This window comes from Saccopteryx bilineata, chromosome 1 (assembly GCF_036850765.1).
Source record: "Saccopteryx bilineata isolate mSacBil1 chromosome 1, mSacBil1_pri_phased_curated, whole genome shotgun sequence".
Lineage (NCBI taxonomy): Eukaryota > Metazoa > Chordata > Mammalia > Chiroptera > Emballonuridae > Saccopteryx > Saccopteryx bilineata.
Window position 1 is genome coordinate 309,515,027 of NC_089490.1, and position 19,641 is coordinate 309,534,667.

Below are 19,641 nucleotides of genomic sequence, written 5' to 3' on the forward strand. Positions count from 1 at the left end.
TACTGATGTAGCAAATTAACTAAAACAAAGTTGATTCACGTTAGTCTTATGTGTGAAGCGATAGTGAACCCATGGCTACTGATAAAGTTCATTTATGCCACTGTATTTTTATGAATTTCAACAAGGAAGAAATGCTACAGAAGCATGTAGAAATTTATTGAAAGTGTTTGGTGAAGGTACAGTTTCTGATAGGACATGCAGAAGATGGTTTGAAAAATTCAGAACAGGTGGTTTAGACCTTTCTGATAATCCACGTTCTGGGCGACCATCTTTGATCGATGACGATGTTGTTAAGACCATGTTGGAGCAAGATCCTTTTCTGACAACATCGGACATCGCAGAAAGGCTTAATTCAGCTCAGCAAACCATTTCAGACCGTATTCGGAAGATAGGATTGGTGTGGAAATATTCAAGATGGGTGCCGCATGAATTAAGTCAGAAGAATTTGTATTTTGTTTTATTCCAAAAACGGACAGAACTTTCCGGTAGACCTTTATATTCTGACCTGTAGTGGCACAGCAAATAAAGCGTCGACCTAGAATGCTGAGGTTGCCGGTTCAAATCCTGGGCTTGCCCAGTCAAGGCGCAGATGAGAAGCAACTACAAGTTAATGCTTCCTGCACCTGCCCCACGTTCTCTCTCTCTCCCCTCTCTCTCTAAAAAAATACAAAAGAAAGAAAACCTCAATAAATAAATATCTACCAAGCATTTTCTCTGTGCTAGACACATAATATTTCTTCACTCAAGCAGTTAATGATATATATAGTTAGAAAGAGAAATGTAAATTTTCCTCTATCTTTAATTTTTATTTATTGATTTTTTTTAAGTGAGACAAACAGGAAGGGAGAGAAATGAGAAGCATCAGCTCATAGTTGCATCACTTTAATTGTTCATTGATTGCTTTCTCATATGTGCCTTTTCCGGGGGTCTCCAGCCAAGCCAGTGACCTTTGGGCTCAAGCCAGCGACCGTGAGTTTATTTCTATGATCACACATTCAATCCAGTGACCTCCACATTCAAGCAGATGAGCCCATGCTCAAGCCAGTGACTTTGGTATTTCAAACCTGGGTGCTCAGCATACCAGGTCGATGCTCTATCCATTGCACCACCACCTGGTCAGGCTATTTGTTGACTTTTTAGGGAGAAAGGAAGGGAGGGAGAGAGAAAGAGAGAAACAATAATTTGTTTCACTTATTTCTGCATTCATTGGTTGATTCTTGTGTGTGCCCTGACCAGGGATCAACCCCACAACCTTGGAATATCAGGACAACACTCTACCCAACTGAGCTACCTGGCCAGGGCCTTTTCTCTCATTTTTACCTATAGGATCCTTATAATACTGTGTGATGGGTAAGGCAAATATTTTAAGTCATGTATTTGAGCCTGAGAGAGGTCAAGGATTTGAAGATTCACAGATACAGTTGATATTAACAGGAAAAGTGGAATACCCTTAAATATCCTTAGATGCAAACATAGGAAACATCAACACTGTGTAACTCACAAACCAATCTGTATTTTCCAAATAAGATATTCTTCAAAGATTAGCTTTTTTCCCCTCTCCCCCACCCCCATAAAACTACTGTAGTAGGGTCACCTGCATTCTGCAGTGATCTCCAACTGCAAGAGTGTGTGTGGTGATCATTCAGTCAACAAAAGGATACTTTATACCAAAAGTCCCAAGTCCCGGGAACAAACTGTACTACATTCCAGCATGTAGCACACTTGCTCACAGTACAGCCTGAAGTCTACAGATCTTTCTTTGTGTAGGGCATGAATATCCCTATGGAATTAAAATGAGCCACCTTCGAGATACCGCACTCCTGACACGGGAATCAAAGGACTCCACCAGCCCTTCCAACCTCCAGGAGCCCTTCCTCATGGAACAGCTGCCCCGGGAGTCACAATGCCAGTTCACCCTGAAGCCCAGCCGCCTGGCGGCGGCCCCGCAGCTGAATGGTGAGTTGCTTTTCTTTCTTCATAGAGTTTTTTTTTAGCAAAAGTTTTTATTCCTGAAAACAAAGTTTGTGCAAAAGCAAAGATCTAGACTTTCTGCCAGATGAGGTATTTTTTTTCATTTGAATTTGCTAAGTGTTTTGAAAAGAAAGTTTTCGAAGATTGTTTCATAAATCAGCAGTAGGTGTGACTCACTTACATAGTGAGCACTACAGTCTGTTTCCTCTTTCTTCACTATTACTCTCCCCTTTAACCTTACGGACACTGCAGAGTCTGAGGCACAAGGCAATGCTGCAGGTGCCTCAATGGCATCTTTGTAAATACATGGCAGTATTTTATTTACTTATTTTATTTTAATGAATGTGACCAATAAGCAGGAGTCAAGAATCATAAGAGCCACAACCAGAATAAAGACTTAACTTTGTATCTCCATTTCTGAAGGAGGCTTTCACAAGTTAGCTTAAGGAAACCATCTCAGTTATCCTTTTTTTTTATTTAAGTGAGAGAAGAAGAGGCAGAGAGACAGACTCCCACATGTACCCTGACCCACATCCACCCAGCAACCCTCTTCTAGAGCTGATGCTGGATGTTTGCAACTGAGCTATTTTTAGCGCTTGAGGCAGAGGCTCTGCAGATCCATGCTCAGAGCCAGGAGTCAACACACTCTGCTGAAATCGATCAAGCCATTGCTGCGGGAGGAGAAGGGTGAGAGAAAGGAGGGGAGGGTAGAGAAGCAGATGGTCACTTCTCCTGTGTGCCCTGACTAGGAATTGAACCCAGAACATCCACACTGAGCCAACCAGCTAATCAGTTATCCAAATTAATCATAGATGATCTAATCAGTTCTCCAAATTAATCATAGGTGAGCATAGTTATCCCCAGTCTGTTTTTTAAATTTCTTCCTCAGTGTGGGGAAAATTACTAAATATTGTAGAATTACACTGAAAACAGTAGCATTAGATCTCTCAGAAGGCCATCCCTGCAACCTAGACCACTGTAACTTAGCCTAGGGGCAGCTGGTCCCTGGTGAAACAGTGTAAAGGTTCAATTAAAAATCTGACTTTCAGAAGATCTTTGATCCTTCAGACAGGTAGTGCCCCCCTTTTCTGTGTCTCTAGAACAGTTTTTACATCTCCAGTATAACACATAAAAAATTACCTTATGACGATTTGTTTACATCTGTCATCAGACTGTGAACTTGCATAAGGCCTGGGAAGTCATAGAGCAAGGCTTACTGAGTCCAGTATATAGAACAAAGAAGGCAAATGGAAGATTGAGTGGCGCAGCACACCTGTATGGGAAAACTTGAGTGGGGCAGAATTCCGGGGCTGGAGTGGGATCTTTCTGGGAATAGTCTGAAGTAGCTCCACAGGTTCTGAACTGAACTGAACTTCCCCTCTGCACCCACTGCTGGCTCAGCTTCCATGTCTCTTCAGACCCGGGGCTGATGGAACTGGATTTTTATGTAGACGGTAAAATACGGGACACAACTTTTTCTTCTACCTACAGTATTTGCCTAATCATTCTAGTGTTCTTTCATACCTACTTCCTTCTCTGGGGGGTGGTATTTTTAATTTGGAGTTATTTGTCTAGAATAGAATTTCTAAATAAGGTTTAGTTGTGATTATTATCCTGTAAGCATAAACTTTTAAGAATTGTAATTTCTAATGTTTAGGTCTCTACCTTAAGCATGAAGAAGCACTAGCTGAGTCTTGCCAGGATAGTTTAGGAAAGTTAGATTTACGTGAATTTAGTTTGCTCTACATTTCCATCACTCTTGTATTTTTAATAGCAATAGCATGATTTTTGTCAGCCTTTGACATTTAGAAGGTAAGAGCTATACATTAAAAGCTCTTCAAGAAAGTAAACTCTAATGAATTTTTTTTTCTCAGTCCTAGAGGGAACTTCAGCTCATCACAAGAGGCATGGCTACAGCTGAAACTTTTTATAATACAGTCCAGTACTCAATTTCTACTTTAGCCTCTGTCTGTATTCATAGGATGGCTGGGTATATAACTACTTTATGATAAAGCAGTCTTCCTACAAAGCACATGAAAACTAAAAAATCAAATAAATCTGATAGTTTTAGAGATAATAAAACCAGGTTAAATGTGAAGAAACAACTGAGTACAGCTGCTCAACATGCACAATCACATACGTAAAACAAGCATTTTCACAAATGGACATACTGAAAGGCCCTCCTGGATTTAAGAATGGGTTTAGTTTCCTTTTCTGTTTTGTCAAAATAGAATAGGTGGGAAACATCAGGGCAGAAAGAAAGTGCTTTAGCTAAGCAGAGTCTGGTAGTTCTTCCTGTCTGCATACCTCCAAAGGCTGTGACTCCAAGTGGAGAGTGGATGTGGGGAGATGGTCCTCTTTGTGGGCAGAAGATTGGTGTCTTAGCAGCTTTGATCATGATCACTGTGAGCCATGCCCTGGGCGAAGTAGTACTTTTCACGCATTATCCTACGGAACCCCCTCAGTAAGCCTTTGAGAGGTAGCTAACAGCATTCTCATTTTAAAGTTGAGTGAAGAGGTGAAGCAACTTACCCAATAAGTGTCACAACCAGGAGTCTAAAACCTAAGGCCTCTAATGGTGGGAGTGAGCACATTGATGCTCCAGTTATGTGTACTGAGGAAGCCAAAGGGGGATGATGGTCTGAAGGCCATTCTGTAAAATGTTACTGATTTGTGTATCCTCCCACAACTTGGTTTATTTTAGTATTTGGTTTAATTTGATTATTCTGAGGAAATAAAGCATTTCTTTGAAATGAGCATTTGATAGCGCTGACCATGTCCCCCTCCCTGGAGAGCCCGACTCTGTCAGCACCCCACTGTCAGGGAGCGCTGGGCAGTTAAACATCAGCCCTGGCAGTTTGTCTGGCTGTCAGCGCCTTCCATGGCCAACAGTCAGTGCCAGCATGGCCTTCCCCAGGGAGGTGCCATGCACCCTTCCTGGGGAGGATGGAGTAAACCCTCTGTGGGTGCCACCAGAGGCTTCTGTCTTCTCACGTCTCAGTTCAGGCAACCTTCACGACAAGCTGTTTGGAATCTGCCACATGCATGGGTGCTTCAGGGGTTAGCAGAGATTTGGGCAGAATTTTATACATGATGTTTGGGGCCCCCACTAGTTTTTCCCTTCTAGGGTTTCCCTTCCTCACTTTCCAGCTGTGTGGCTACCTCCTTCTCTATTCTCTAGTTCTTCAAGCCAGTGAGAGAGAATGCAGGTTTCTCTCCAAATTTTAGTCACCCCAGCACCTGGGGTCCATCCTCGGGTGAAAGCTGTAACAATGGAAAGCTTCCGGGTGCCATGCCATTCTCTTTTTCCAAGTGTCAAACTTTTACCTCAAATATTCCCCTTCTTTTGGAGCTCTTTAATGCCTTCAGGCAGGCTTCTTTTTTTTTAATCTGTGGATAGGTATTGAGGCTATGGGACAGGAGAGAGTGGCAGAAAGGTAGGAAAGGATCCTTAAAGAGCTCTGTGTACATCCATCAATTTTCATGTTAAAATTAGAGACAGCTGACATCACAAAATCATGATTCATGATTGACCTCATCTGCCTATTTTTTTATACTGTCTTTTTATCTTTTTCCACCTAAATCTCTCAATTCAATTATTGTTTAAGAATGATTTATTGAGTGCTTACTCATTAAATGCGAGACAGGGTGATGGATGCTCTGCTAAGATCTTGTTCATTTGAAATCCAAAGGAAATGCAAATGCCTCCCGGATCACGCTTCCTGTCCATCCAGTAGACGTGCTTTATTGTTCTCTGCGTGCCTTTGCTACTTTGCTCCTCCCTTATGCACTTTATTTATTCACATACTTGCTGCTTCCCACCATCACCAGTCTTATTCCCCATTAGCCTATCAATTTCACCGTGGCAACGGCAAGTCCCATTCATGTTTGCAACTATCCATGCTGCCTTAAGGCTTTTTTAAGTTGGGAACCAAAAGATACATGAAAGACACTGCGGTTGGAAAGAAAGGGGGCAGATGTAGGACACTAGCTTCCTTTCTCAGTAGTAGAGTGGGACAGCAGGCAATACCGCTTTCTTTGTTTCAAGAGAACCTCTTAATGGTGACCACTCTTCTCTTCCTCCCCTCCTCCTCCCTCCTTCTCCCTCTCCTCCTCTTTTTCACCCTCCTCCTCCTCCTCTTTATCCTTCTCCCCTTCTTCCTCCTACCCCTCCTCCTCTACCCCCTCCCCCTCCTTCTCCTCCTCTCCATCCTCCCTCTGTCTCTTTCCCTCTTCTCCTCCTTCTATTTTTTACTATTTAATTGTAGTCTAATTTAATCTCCAACTTTTTATGTGCCTAGTCTCATCTTTAAAATGGGTCAATATATATATAGGTATAAAACACTTTTTGCTTTGTTACAGTATAATAAGTGACACTGTCTTCCACCTTTGAACATTCAGTGTCAAAACTCATGCAACAAACAAGTAATGTTCCAAAAATGGATAGAAATTTAACCCCAAAATTTGATTCTTTCTTAATTTATAAAATATTACAATGAATTTCATAGATTGAACTAATAGTAACAAATGACATCTGCAAGCACTTTTGCTCTTTGAGCCATAGTAATAAGCATAATGTAAAATGGAAACTGTAGAAATACAGTTGAATTAACTAGTTTTTCTACTTCACTTCTTCCTTAGATTCGGGTCAGAAGACATTTAAAAGGAGAAGATCAATCATAAATTGGGCCTTTTGGCGGGGTTCTAGCATGCACCTGGATAACCTGTCCATGTCACCAACATCTCCTATGCCAGGACAGCTCTTTGGAGTGTCTCTGCCAAATGTTTGTGAGAATGATAATGTGCCCAAACCTGTCCTGGTAAGTCTCATGCGGACCTGTAACATCGGTGGGAAAGGAGGTTGAGGAAAGGAGAGAGTTCTAGGAAGTAAATCTAATCCCCTAAATGAAAATATTATAGATACTACTGGCTTTAGCTAAGAATCAGTACTATTATTACTTCAAAGAATAAAAATCTGATTAAGCTATTACAGACTCATACATTAAACATAATAGGAAGAGGTCACTTATTCCACCTGTCTCAGGAAAGAGCCAGTAAGCCTGCTCAAATAAATGAGAATTTGCTTGGTGGGCAGAGAATTCACATTATCCCCCACAGGACTCTCACTTCTTTCTTGAGTTCTACGTCATTCTGAACGTCTCCTTTAATCACTTTAGCAGCAGAGACTACTCAATCTTATGCTTTTTAAAAATCTTATATGTGTTTTATTTATAGTTCAGGTGTTTATGCATAAAAATACATCCTGTGGCATTTAGTTATGTTTCTTGTATAGAATGGTTCAGATGAAAACCACTGCATTGGTCTTGTCTCCAACTGATATAGCAAATGATCATGGTTAAGCAATATTTATTGAGCATCCACTATCCTCTAAGTGCCACACTAGATGTGTGGCATTTTATGGTATATTGCACAACTGTAAGTGCCAGATACTAGCCTAGCCACTTTATGGCTTTCCCTGAACAACAGAATTAGGGGGTAGTTACCATAATTATCATTATTATCATCCCTACTTTACAATTTTTTTAAAGCCTCACGTTTACCCAAAATCACAGTAAGTGTGCTATAACTAGATTACAAATCCCGTGGGTTGCTTGTCTCTAACACCCATTCCTTCCCTTCACTGCAAGCCAAGGACATGCAGCTTGAAAGAAAGCACAATGAAATACTGACCAGAGTGGAACGGAATGAGATGTTTTTAGCCTGATTTTAAAAGAAGGCAGTAAATACAGGAAGTAGAATGAAATATGAAGATGCATATAAAGGAAGGCAAGGAAATGGAAAATGAGTTTGACAATAAATTTCTGTATTTAGGGAAAAGTTTTGTATTAGAGAATAACGGGGAAAGCTCAGGGAGACAGAGGCGGCCAGTTAACGAAACCTTGGAGCAGCAGTCAGAGAAATTTGATTTTAAAGTGACCATTGGTTCACTAAAACAAGACAGTCTTATTAAAACAAGTGTTCAAAGTGGAATGTTTTTTAGATGTTGAATTAAAAAACAAAATGACTTAGAGATACCAAAAAATAAAATGACTTTAAATCTTCTAGCATCTATCCCTCCCCACCCTCAGCTCTTTCCCTAGTACGCCCCAGCCCGTGGCAGCCGAAATAGTGCTTCATTGTGTAAAGTGCCATTTGTTTTCTTTGCTTCCCCATAGGATATGCTTTTTTTTCTTAATCAAAAAGGACCCTTCACTAAAGGCATCTTCAGACAGTCAGCCAATGTGAAATCTTGCAGAGAGCTGAAAGAGAAAATGAATTCTGGAGTTGAAGTACAGCTAGACTGTGAATCTATTTTTGTGATAGCATCTGTTCTAAAGGTAGGAAAAGTTCTCTCCTCATCTACTCCATGGTGTAGCTTCAGAGAAAAACAACTGGTTTCTTTCAATATGACATTATCCCCATCTGCAAAGAGCAATAATAGATTTAGAATCTAAAAAGTGTTTAAAAAAAATCCACAAAACTTCACAAAGTCAAGGTTGCCCTTTAAAAGCCACCACCAGTGATATGACACATCTGACATCCTTTTAAAATTTTTTTATCCCACACCACTGTCGTCGTCTTCACTTCTGCTACATGCAAAAACCTGTTGTTAAATTTAAAATAAAACACAGCACATCAACCAAAACAAACATAACTGACTATGATTTCCTCACAATCTCACTACCTTCCTAATAAAGGCAAATTTTTCAAAACTAACTTTAGTAAACTTTGAAAATGAAGTTGACCATAACGAACAAACATTTACCTAACAACTGAAACAAAAAATTGCTCTGTGAAACCACTGAAAATTTCATTAGTACTTTTTTAAAGTAAAAGTGGAATCGGAGTGACTGCAGTGTCTGGGCCTTATCTTATAAAAACCCTTCCCACGTTGACATTCTTTATGGTTCTTGCCCTCACCCCATGGTTACTTGAGTCACATCCGTAGTTGGGTTAGAGCTCTTCCAAAATGTTCTCCTCCCACATTCTTGAAAATGCTTCAGATGTTTGGAAAACATAGAGTCAAAACCAGCTTTTAGCAGAGCTTTTGACCCTAGAAATAGCTTCGGCAGACCTTCCGCATGCAGCTGCGGCTCCCATCTCCCAGCAGGGTGGGCGTGTACCATGCCAGGGATAGAGACAGGGCCCCAGCCTGCATCCCAGGGTGTGGAGCGTAAACACCAAATTCAGGAAAACATGGTGAGGAAGATTCTTGCATATCCCTACTCCTGCTGGATGGTCAACTGCTTACAGAATCTTACTTCATGACCTAATGCACAATCAGATGTTCCTTGCTAAATGGGCATGTCTGCTCTTAAACAACCCATGCTCTGGGCTTGTGCAATTAAGTGTTAGAAGAACTGGAGAGCTAGAGCTAGGGTCGTCTAATCTGTTTTGCACAGGGTTTGTGATTACTCTTCAATCAGGCATACAATAAAGATATATATGGTATGCTCAGGCAGATATATGTCGAGGAGAGAGACACACAATGTATTTTTCTTCTTCTTAATCATATAATTAGGCTTTATCCCATCTATTAATTTAAGAAATTAAAGCCTATGTTTTAGAAAATGTTCCTTACTATGCTATTCTTCATAGCATACACTTCTTAAAATTTTGTGCTAAATTGTTGAGTCCATTACAAAAAAATGTATAATTCCAGAAGAGTTCAATTGTTTTTTAAATTTCAGAAATATTACTTATACAATAATAAGCAAAAGGCAAAAACTGATCCAAATGATTGAAAATTCTGCTTAACCAGGTTATAAGAAGTTGAAGTTTTAACTGCATTTTATTCTCATTTCTTCCAAGTAGTTGCAGGAAAGTAGACACCTTTTGCCAACATATTTTGAGCTTTTGTTTCTTGTTTTTAAGACTATTTAGAGGTGGTACTTTAATTTTTTACTTATGCTGGTTTTGCTTAAATATAAGCTCAATTTTTGCTTGAGACACTGTAACTTTGATCTCTGAGACCTTTGGGGGAAAGTTCATTTTTAATCCTGAAAGAATCTCATCTCAGATGTACTTGGTAGTTCTGCTGGTGCCCTGGGCTCTGGTTTGGAGGGGAGGAGGCTTTCTGTGCAGTGCTGGGAGCTGGCGACTGTAGTTCAGAACCTGCCCCCAAATCCTTTCTCAGCTGTGATGGTGGTTGCATTTCGTAACATGTTATTCCAGCTGTGGAGAGTTCATTGTGATGTTATGACCTATTATCTTTCAAGTGTACATTTAAATTTTAATGGGTGTTTTTCTTCAAGACGGAGTATATTTCCATTGAGATTTAAAAAGAGAGCTATTGTCATTGCCACACTGAAATAACAGATTTTGCCTCTTTTAAATCTGACTTTTAAAATAGGTGCAGCAACTAAAATTAGTTTGGAATTATGAAAATTCAATACAAAAAGAGGTAACTTTTGTAAAGACAAATCTGAATCACAAGTATTCATGTCTCTTTCTACTAGAAGATGTAATAACAGAAAAAGCTATAATAAAACCGAGAAAGATATAATACAACAGGAAGAATCAGTCTTCTTCCTACTTGTTAACTACTATTTTAAAAAAATTGTATTATTGTAGGAGACACACTACAATGAGGTTTTAAAAATTATTTTAGAATTTGAATTATAGTCAGTTGTCCTTCTCTTGTCCCTCATTAATATTTGTTTATATTGACATACAGCAACAGTTCAGTACTGACCACCATGTCTGGGCCTGTGCTTGGCAGTGAAGTATATGAGTGAGGGTGGCCTGTGCCCTGGAGGAGCTCACAAGCTAGTGGGAAAGACACACGTGTAATCAGCTAACTGTAACAGTGAGGTATCACAGCTTTCATATTAGTAATATTAGCATGACATGTAACTAAGAAGTTGTGCGTTGCTTTTTGTAAAACACACTGGTAAAGTCGCTGATTTGGTTTTCCAGCAATGTTTAAATTGCTCAATTGCAGCTTTCTCCTATTTCCAGGTTCTAAGCAGGAACTTGCAAAATGATGGCCAGCCATGGGTATACTGCTTAGACATGAAGTTGAGTTTTCTCTGCCTAAACTTTACCAAGGTAGAGATCAGACTTTGCAAGTTATCCTTGCTAATCCCATGACAAAAGCAACAAAAAGAGTTGGCTTAATACAGAAATGAACCCAGGACCAGAACCAAACTTTTTCTTTTCATTTATTCAGTTTATTTTTAAGCTTTTTATAAACAAAGGTCAAACAACAAGGACCCTTGGCCATGTACTGCTTGTGCTATATATAGTCTGGTTTCAACACACCCAGCCCCACCAGTGGTTTCAGCAGAATAGGCTCTGGAAGGCCAGAAGGGATCATGTGCTGGGGACCTGTTATTCAGTGTACATCAGGCATGGGGGGAGGGGTTGCCCCAGGCTCCCAGAGCGGAGCCATTGCCTGGATAGCATTTTCCCCCCAGATAGTAAGAACCCTTTTATGGGACATACGGGAAGAAACTCTAATTATCTCTAGAAGATGGAATTGTTCACCAATATCACTGGAATATAAAGTTTGAAAATAACAGGGACATCCCACTGAGTAAATATGTATATAATGATTGGATAACAGATTACAACCTTATGAACCTCACAAATGTCTTGGTGCATTTCTTTGAACTGGTGATTTGAGAGGGGAAAGGGGATTTAAGATGATTTGCCAAGCTCTGTCACAGAGTACTAGTTTGCTAACCTGTACATAAACAGATTGTCCTGTATTTTTCCCACTCTAACTGACTCCAGCTATTTCTGATTTTTGTTAGGAAAAAATCAAAGTGTGTATTTCTACGTATACACATTAATGGAGAGTTGGCACAGATCTGTGTATTACAAAGAGGACTTAACTGAACTTTTCAACAAAATGTTTCCTAATTTCTCCAATACATATTTAGCACAAAGACAATGATTTAAAATATTTATTTTTCCCTTTATGTAAGGATTTTCTACGAAATATTCCCGGAAGTATTTTTTCATCAGATCTCTATGATCACTGGGTCAGTGTAATGGATCAAGGAAATGATGAAGAGAAAATAAATACAATTCAAAGGTAATTATTCTAATTTGGTCATGTCTCAAAAACTTATGGAAACACATTTTCTAAGCTTGTCTATTAAAGTTATGATGACTGTAAATGTCATATCCATGGGGACTAGTTTAAAAATAGATTTATGCTAGCTACTGTCAGTGTTATTGTTTTCTCCCTAATCTTATTCACATGGCATACTTGACCATTGTACACCTTCTGAGAGGAGTTGTAACCCATTAGACCAATTGCTAATACTATATGCCCAAACTACAATTGGTGATCTTAATTTTGGTAACTATTTAACCAGACTATTATGTATCTCAGTGAGAACTAAATTCATAGAACATGTCCTCCCTCCAGGAGGGAGCACATAGATAAGCAAGAATTACAACTATGGTGTATTTTAATCAGTGCTGTAACAGAGATGTGGGGGAGGGCATTGTGGGGAGCTCTGCAGAGAGGCAGTTAGCTCTTAGAAAATGTCAAGGAAAAAGAAAGTTGCACAGTTTCAGTCCGATGACAAGGAATGCATTGTCCATACTCATGCAAAGGGAAGCTGCTGGCAGAACTAACCGACCATATCCCTCAATATTTCTAGCATTATAAGAGAATAGGAAAGAAATGTCCATTATTTTCTTTATTTTAAAAAAAGCAATACTTATAGTTACTGGAAAATCCACAATCCTGATGTCATTTTTTTCATATGCTTATTTAGTGAGCTTTTTCTTGAGCAACTTTAAAATATAAATTATTATCTATACACTGCTATTTTTAATAGAATTTATTGGGTGACATTGGTTAATAAAGTTATGCATGTTTCAGGCGCACAATTCTACAACATATCATCTGTAAATTGCATTGTCTGTTCACCACCCCAAGTCAAGTCTCGTCCATCACTATATATACATTGCTATTTATAGACATCTCTTATCAATAGAAAAAAGTAGTACAACTTTTGAAGACACCAGGAATCAAAAGCTTGTAACAAAATACTATCCCTGTTTCCATTATGGTTTGGTGGATTCCATTCAGAGATAGTGAAGATAAGATTCTATACCGTGGCTCATTGTCTAAAACTTTAAATTCTGTTAAAGTTTGATTTTTCTAAAAAAAATAAGTAATATTCTGAGTCTTTTACAAATATAAAATGAATACATGTAAGAGATTTAACTTAAATTATTAATTAATGAGTGATGTTGCACTCAGTTCAGAGGAGATTTCAAACTACCACAACTTACCTAATTGAATCAAAAATGCAGAAATGAAGCACAGAGAGTCCCATTAAAAAGGAACCCAAGGAGGCCTACATCAAGACACATCATAATTAAAATGCCAAAGTTAAGAGACAAAGAAAGAATAAGAAAAGATGCTAGAGAAAAGCAGTTAATTACCTACAGAGGAGCCCCCCATAAGCATGATATCCAGCTTCTCAACAGAAACATTTGAGGCCAGAAGGGATTGGCAAGAAATACTCAACGTGATACAAAGCAAGAGCCTACAACCAAGACTACCTTATCTAGCAAGGCTATCGTTTAAAATTGAAGGAGAAATAAAAAACTTCCTAGACAAAAGAAGACTCAAGGAATTCATTACAACCAAACTAGTACTGCAAGAAATGTTAACGGGCCTGCTGTGAAAAGACCAAAGGAAAAAAAAAGAAATTGAGAAAAAGAGGATTGTAGATTTAAATAATAAAATGGCAATAAACAAGTACATATCAATAATAACCTTAAATGTAAATGAATTAAATGATCCAATCAGAAGTCATTGGGTAGCTGCGTGGAAAAGAAAACAGGAACCATACATATGATGTCTACAAGGGACCCACCTCAGAACAAATGATACATAAACTGAAAGTGAAGGTATGGAAAAAAGTATTTTATGCGATGGAAATGAAAAAAAACTGGGGTAGAAATACTTATATTTGACAAAATAGACTTTAAAACAAAGGCTATAGTAAAAGATAAAGAAGGCGCTACATAATGATAAAGGGAGCAATCCAACAGGAGGATATAACCACTGTAAATATTTATGCATCTAATATAGGAGCACCTAAATATACAAAGCAGATCTTAATGGACAGAAAGGGCAAGATCGACAGCAATACTATAATAGTAGGGGATTTTAATACCCCACTAACATCAATGGAGACAGAAAATTAACAAAGAAACAGCCTTAAATGACACATTATATCAACTGGATTTAATAGATATCTTTAGAACCATTCACCCCAAAGCAGCAAAATATAGATTCTTTTCAAGTACTTCATGGTACATTCTCTAGGATAGACCAAATGTTAGGACACAAACAAGTCTCAAATTTAAGAAGTCTGAAATCATATCAAGCATCTTCTCTGATCACAATGTCATAAAACTAGAAATTAACTACAATGGAAAAACTGAAAAACATGCAAACACTTGGAGGCTAAAAGGATGTTATTGAATAATGAATGGGTTAACAACGAAATCAAGGAAGAAATCAAAAATTTCCTTGAAACAAATGAAAATGAACATATAACAGCTCAAAATTTATGGGACACAGCAAAAGCAGTCCTGAGAGGGAAGTTCATAGCATTACAGGCATACCTTAAGAAGCTATATAAGGTTCAAATAAACAACTTAACCCTGTATCAAAAAGAATTAGAAAAAGAACAACAAATAAAGCTCAGAAGAAGTAGAACAAAAGAAATAATAAAGATCAGAGCAGAAATAAATGACATGGAGGCTAAAAAAAATACAAAAGATCAATGAAACGAAGAGCTGGTTTCTTGAAAAGGTAAACAAGACTGACGAACCTTTAACCAGGCTCATCAAGAAAAAAAAGACTCAAATAGATAAAATTAGAAATGAAAGTGGAGAAGTAACAGCTGACACCGAAGAAATACAAAGGATTGTAAGAAAATACTATGAAGATCTATATGCCAAAAAATTGGACAACCTAGGTGAAATGGATAAATTCCTAGAAACATACAGTCTTCCAAAACTCAATCTGTAAAAGTCAGAAAATGAAAACAGACCAATTACAACAAATTAAATTGAAACAGTTATCAAAAGGCTCCCAGGATACAAAAGTCCTGGACCAGAGGCTTCACAGGCAAATTTTACCAAACTATCAAAGAAGAACTAACACCTATCCTTCTCAAGCTATTTCAAAAAATTTAAGAAGAGGGAAAACTTTCAAGCTCCTTTTATGAAGCAAGCATTATCTCATTCTAAAACCATGTATATACACCAAAAAGAAGGAAAACTATAGGCCAATATCCCTGATAAATATAGATGCAAAACTTCTTGAGAAAATATTAGCAAACTGAATCCAGTAACACATTAAAATAATCATACATCATGATCAAGTGGGATTCAATCTGGGAAGACAAGACTGGTACAACATTTACGAATCAATAAATGTGATTCATCACATAAACAAAAGGAAGGATAAAAATCACATGATTATATCAATAGGTGCAGGAAAAGCATTTGATAAAATCCAGCATCCACTTATGATCAAAACTCTCAGCAAAGTGGGAATACAGGAAACATACCTCAACATAATAAAGGCCATCTATGATAAACCACAGCCAACATTATACTCAATAGGCAAAAATTAAAAGCAATCCCCTTAAGATCAGGAACAAGGCAGGGGTGCCCCCTTTCACCATTCTTATTCAACATAGTTCTGGAAGTCCTAGCCACAACAATCAGGCAAAAAGAAGAAAGAAAAGGCACCTAAACTGGAAAAGAAGAAATAAAACTATCATTTTCTCATGACATGATACTGAACATAGAAAAAAAAACTACAGTTTCAGTCAAAAAACTACTTGACCTGATAAATGAATTTGGCAAGGTGACAGGGTATAAAATTAATATTCAGAAATCAGTGACATTTTTATACACCAATAATAAATAGTCTGAAAGAAAAATTAAGGAAACAGTCCTCTATTACAACATCAAAAAAAGTACCTAGGAGTAAATTTAACCAAGGAGGTAAAAGTCTTGTACTTGGAAAATTATAAGATAAGAAAAAAGAATCAAGGAAATTACAAACAAGTGGAAGCATATACTGTGTTCAGGGATAGGAAAAATAAACATCATTAAAATGTCTATATTACCCAAAGCAATGTCAGTTCCTATTAAAATGCTGATGGCATACTTCAGAGATATAGAACAAATATTCTAAAAACTTATATGGAACCAAAAAAGAACACGAATCGCCTCAGCAATCTTGAAAATGAAGAATAAAGTGGCTGGTATCACACTTCCTGATATCAAGTTATACTACAAGGCCATTGTAATCAGAACAGCTTGGTACTGGCATAAGAACAGGCATACAGATCAATGAAACAGAACAGAGAACCCAGAAATAAAATCATGCCTTTATTATGGTCAATTGATATTAGACAAAGGAGGTAAGAGCATACAATGGAGAAAAGGTAGTCTCTTTAATAAATGGTGTTGGGAAAATTGGACAGATACATGCAAAAAAATAAAACTAGACCACTAACTTACACCATTCATGAAAATAAACTCAAAATGGATAAGAGACTTAAATGTAAGTCACAAAACCATAAACATCTTGGAAGAAAACATAGGCAGTAAACTCTTCAATATCTCTGATAGCAATAATTTTGCCAATTTATCTCCATGTGCAAGTGAAATAAAGGACAAGATAAAAAATTGGACTACATCAAACTAAAAACTTTTGTACACCAAAAGACACCATTAACAAAATAAAAAAGATAACCCACACAGTGGGAGAATATTTTCACCAATATGTCTGATAAGGGGTTAATAACCAAAATTTTTAAAGAACTTGTAAAACTCAACACCAGGAAGGTAAGCAATCCAATTAAAAAATGGGCAAAAGAACTGAATAGACACTTCCCCAAAGAGGACATATAGATGGCCAGTAGGCATATGAAAAAATGTTTAACATCACTAATCATCAGAGAAATGCAAATTAAAACCACAATGAGATACACCTCACACCTGTCAGAATGGTGCTAATTAGCAAAACAACACATAATAAGTGCTGGTGAGGGTGCGGAGAAAAGGGAACCCTCCTGCACTGCTAGTGGGAATGCAGACTTGTGCAGCCATTGTGAAGAACAGTATGGCATTTCCTCAAAAAATTAAAAATGGAACTGCCTTTTGACCCAGCTATCCCACTATTAGGAATATATCCTAAGAATACCGAATCATTGATTCAAAAAAAGATATGCACCCCCATGTTTATTGCAGCATTGTTTACAATAACTAAGATCTGGAAACAGCCCAAGTGTCCATCAGTGGATGAGTGGATAAAAAAGCTATAGTACATATACACAATAGAATACTATGCAGTCATGAAAAAGAAGAAAATCTTACCTTTTGCAATGGCATGAATGGACCTGGAGATTATTATGCTAAATGAAGTAAGCCAGGCTGAGAAAGACAAATATCATATGATCTCACTTATATGTGGAATCTAATGAACAAAGTAAACCGAGGAACGGAATAGAAGCCGAGGTGGGATCACAGGGAGCAGAGGGACAGCAGTCAGAGGGAAGGGGGATGAGGGGATGGGATCAGAAAAGGTGAAGCAATTAGTGAAATTATGTATACATAACACATAGATACATATAACAGGACAGCAAATCTCAAAAGGAATGGGGGAAGGGAGTTAGGGGGAGGGTAAAAACAGGGTGTAAAGGGGGACATGGGGTTGGGGGGAGAGGGTGTTATATTGAGTGGGACACTTGAATCCATGTTAACACAATAAGTTAAAATTAAAAAAAATTAAAAAAATAAACACATATATCTATAAAAAATAATGTGGAAATCAATTTACAAATAGATGCAAAACTGGCTTTCTCTATTGGGGCATTGATGGGTATACCGGGGAAGACCACAAATAAATCATTTGTTTCTTTACTGGACAGAATTTTTAATCCTATGGGCAAGTGTTAGGTACACTATTAGTTATCTACAACTTACAGAGTTTGTAAAGTTAGCTCATAGGCCTTCAGGCCTCCATAAATCAGATAATAGAAAAGTATGCTACTGTCTTACTTTCCATTGAACACACTCAGTAATCTCTTGCTCCATTTCAATATCTTTCATCATTTGTCTCTACAGAACTACATTCATTGTAAATTCACTGTACTAAGAAATGCCTCACTCTTGTTTTTTGCAACAGGAATCAAACTACCTAATTTTCTCATCTTGGTTGCAGATTCTTGTTTAAAAAAAAAGCAACAACTAAGAATATCAACATACAGAGGGTCCTCGGGTTACGGCACAGTTCCATTCCTACAACAGTGGCGTAACCCGAATTTTGGTGTAAGTCAAAACACATCCCAGCCTAAATCACTTACCTATCCTAACACAGTTGTAAAATCATCGTCTAGACTAGAACATAAAAACACAACTAAACCACAGAAAAAGGAAACAGCCATAGTATACTATACTATACTATACACTATGTATTCTTCCGCCACGTGCAACCAAACTAGTTCTCCTATGTAGTCCATAGGACAACACTAATGGTGTAAACTGGAACACTCACATCTCAATATTTTAACATTTTTATGGGAGTGAATGTGTAAACTCGAAACATTATATGTCAAGACTGTCATAACCCAAGGACCTCCTGTATATGTTTTCTGGACAACAGTAAAAATCATTTTTAGTGAATGATAATTTTACAGTCTCTTGTCAATTACAAAATAAGAACAATAGGAAATAGACTATGATAAGCTTGACTTATATGTGAAAGCGATACCAGTGATACAAAATTTGGGACAGAGTGACTTTGGAAACTAGTGGCGCAGAACATAGGTTCTCAGAATGGACCTGGTGATCTTAACTAAAGTTTGGGTTCCCCTCAAAAGACACAATTCCTGTGTTGCTATTGCATTAAAGGAGCACTTTAATAGTTGTTTCATCAGACAGTTTTTGGAGGGGTTGGTTGAGAATATTCTGAAATATTATAGGATTTGCCTAAGTTAAAATACATTATATTAGTTTCAGGTAAATATTTCAGGTAGCATTTTTTTTTTATTTTTGCATTTTTCTGAAGCTGGAAACGGGGAGGCAGTCAGACAGACTCCCACGTGCGCCCGACCAGAATCCACCTGGCGTGCCCACCAGGGGGCGATGCTCTGCCCATCTGGGGCATTGCTCTGTTGCAACCAGAGCCATTCTAGCGCCTGAGGCAGAGGCCATGGAGCCTTTCTCAGCGCCCGGGCCAACTTTGCTCCAATGGAGCCTCAGCTGAGGGAGGGGAAGAGAGAGACAGAGAGGAAGAAGAGGGGGAGGGGTGGAGAAGCAGATGGGTGCTTCTCCTGTGTGCCCTGGCAGGGAATCGAACCCAGGACTCCTGTACGCCAGGCCGATGCTCTACCACTGAGCCAACCGGCCAGGGCTCAGGTAGCATTTTTTATGAGCCTTTTTTCTGAATTCTTTTACATGTTCATTGTGTTGTGAAGACAATGTACAAAGTAACTCAATCCCCAGCGCTTCTTTTCTCTCCCTCTGTACCAGCGGTCCTCACTCTGCATGGTACCATATTAATGGAAACTCTCGCGCGTCCGTATTGAAATCTTGCTTCACATGGGGAACCCATGGAAAGCGAGGGTTGACTATTTATACTAATTTTTTATGAAATATCTTGCT

The 19,641-nt window shown here is 38.2% G+C and overlaps 1 protein-coding gene across 6 annotated transcripts in view; it reads left to right on the top strand.

Annotated features, from left to right (window-relative positions):
* Positions 1-19,641, top strand: part of ARHGAP20 (Rho GTPase activating protein 20) — a 109,080-nt gene that overhangs the window by 79,804 nt on the left and 9,635 nt on the right. For all 6 annotated transcript variants that reach the window (XM_066247177.1, XM_066247170.1, XM_066247152.1 and 3 more), the window contains 4 exons: positions 1,768-1,956; positions 6,613-6,791; positions 8,148-8,309; positions 11,904-12,013. In XM_066247177.1, the coding sequence (XP_066103274.1) occupies positions 1,768-1,956; positions 6,613-6,791; positions 8,148-8,309; positions 11,904-12,013 (640 nt within the window). The remainder of the gene's footprint in view (positions 1-1,767; positions 1,957-6,612; positions 6,792-8,147; positions 8,310-11,903; positions 12,014-19,641) is intronic.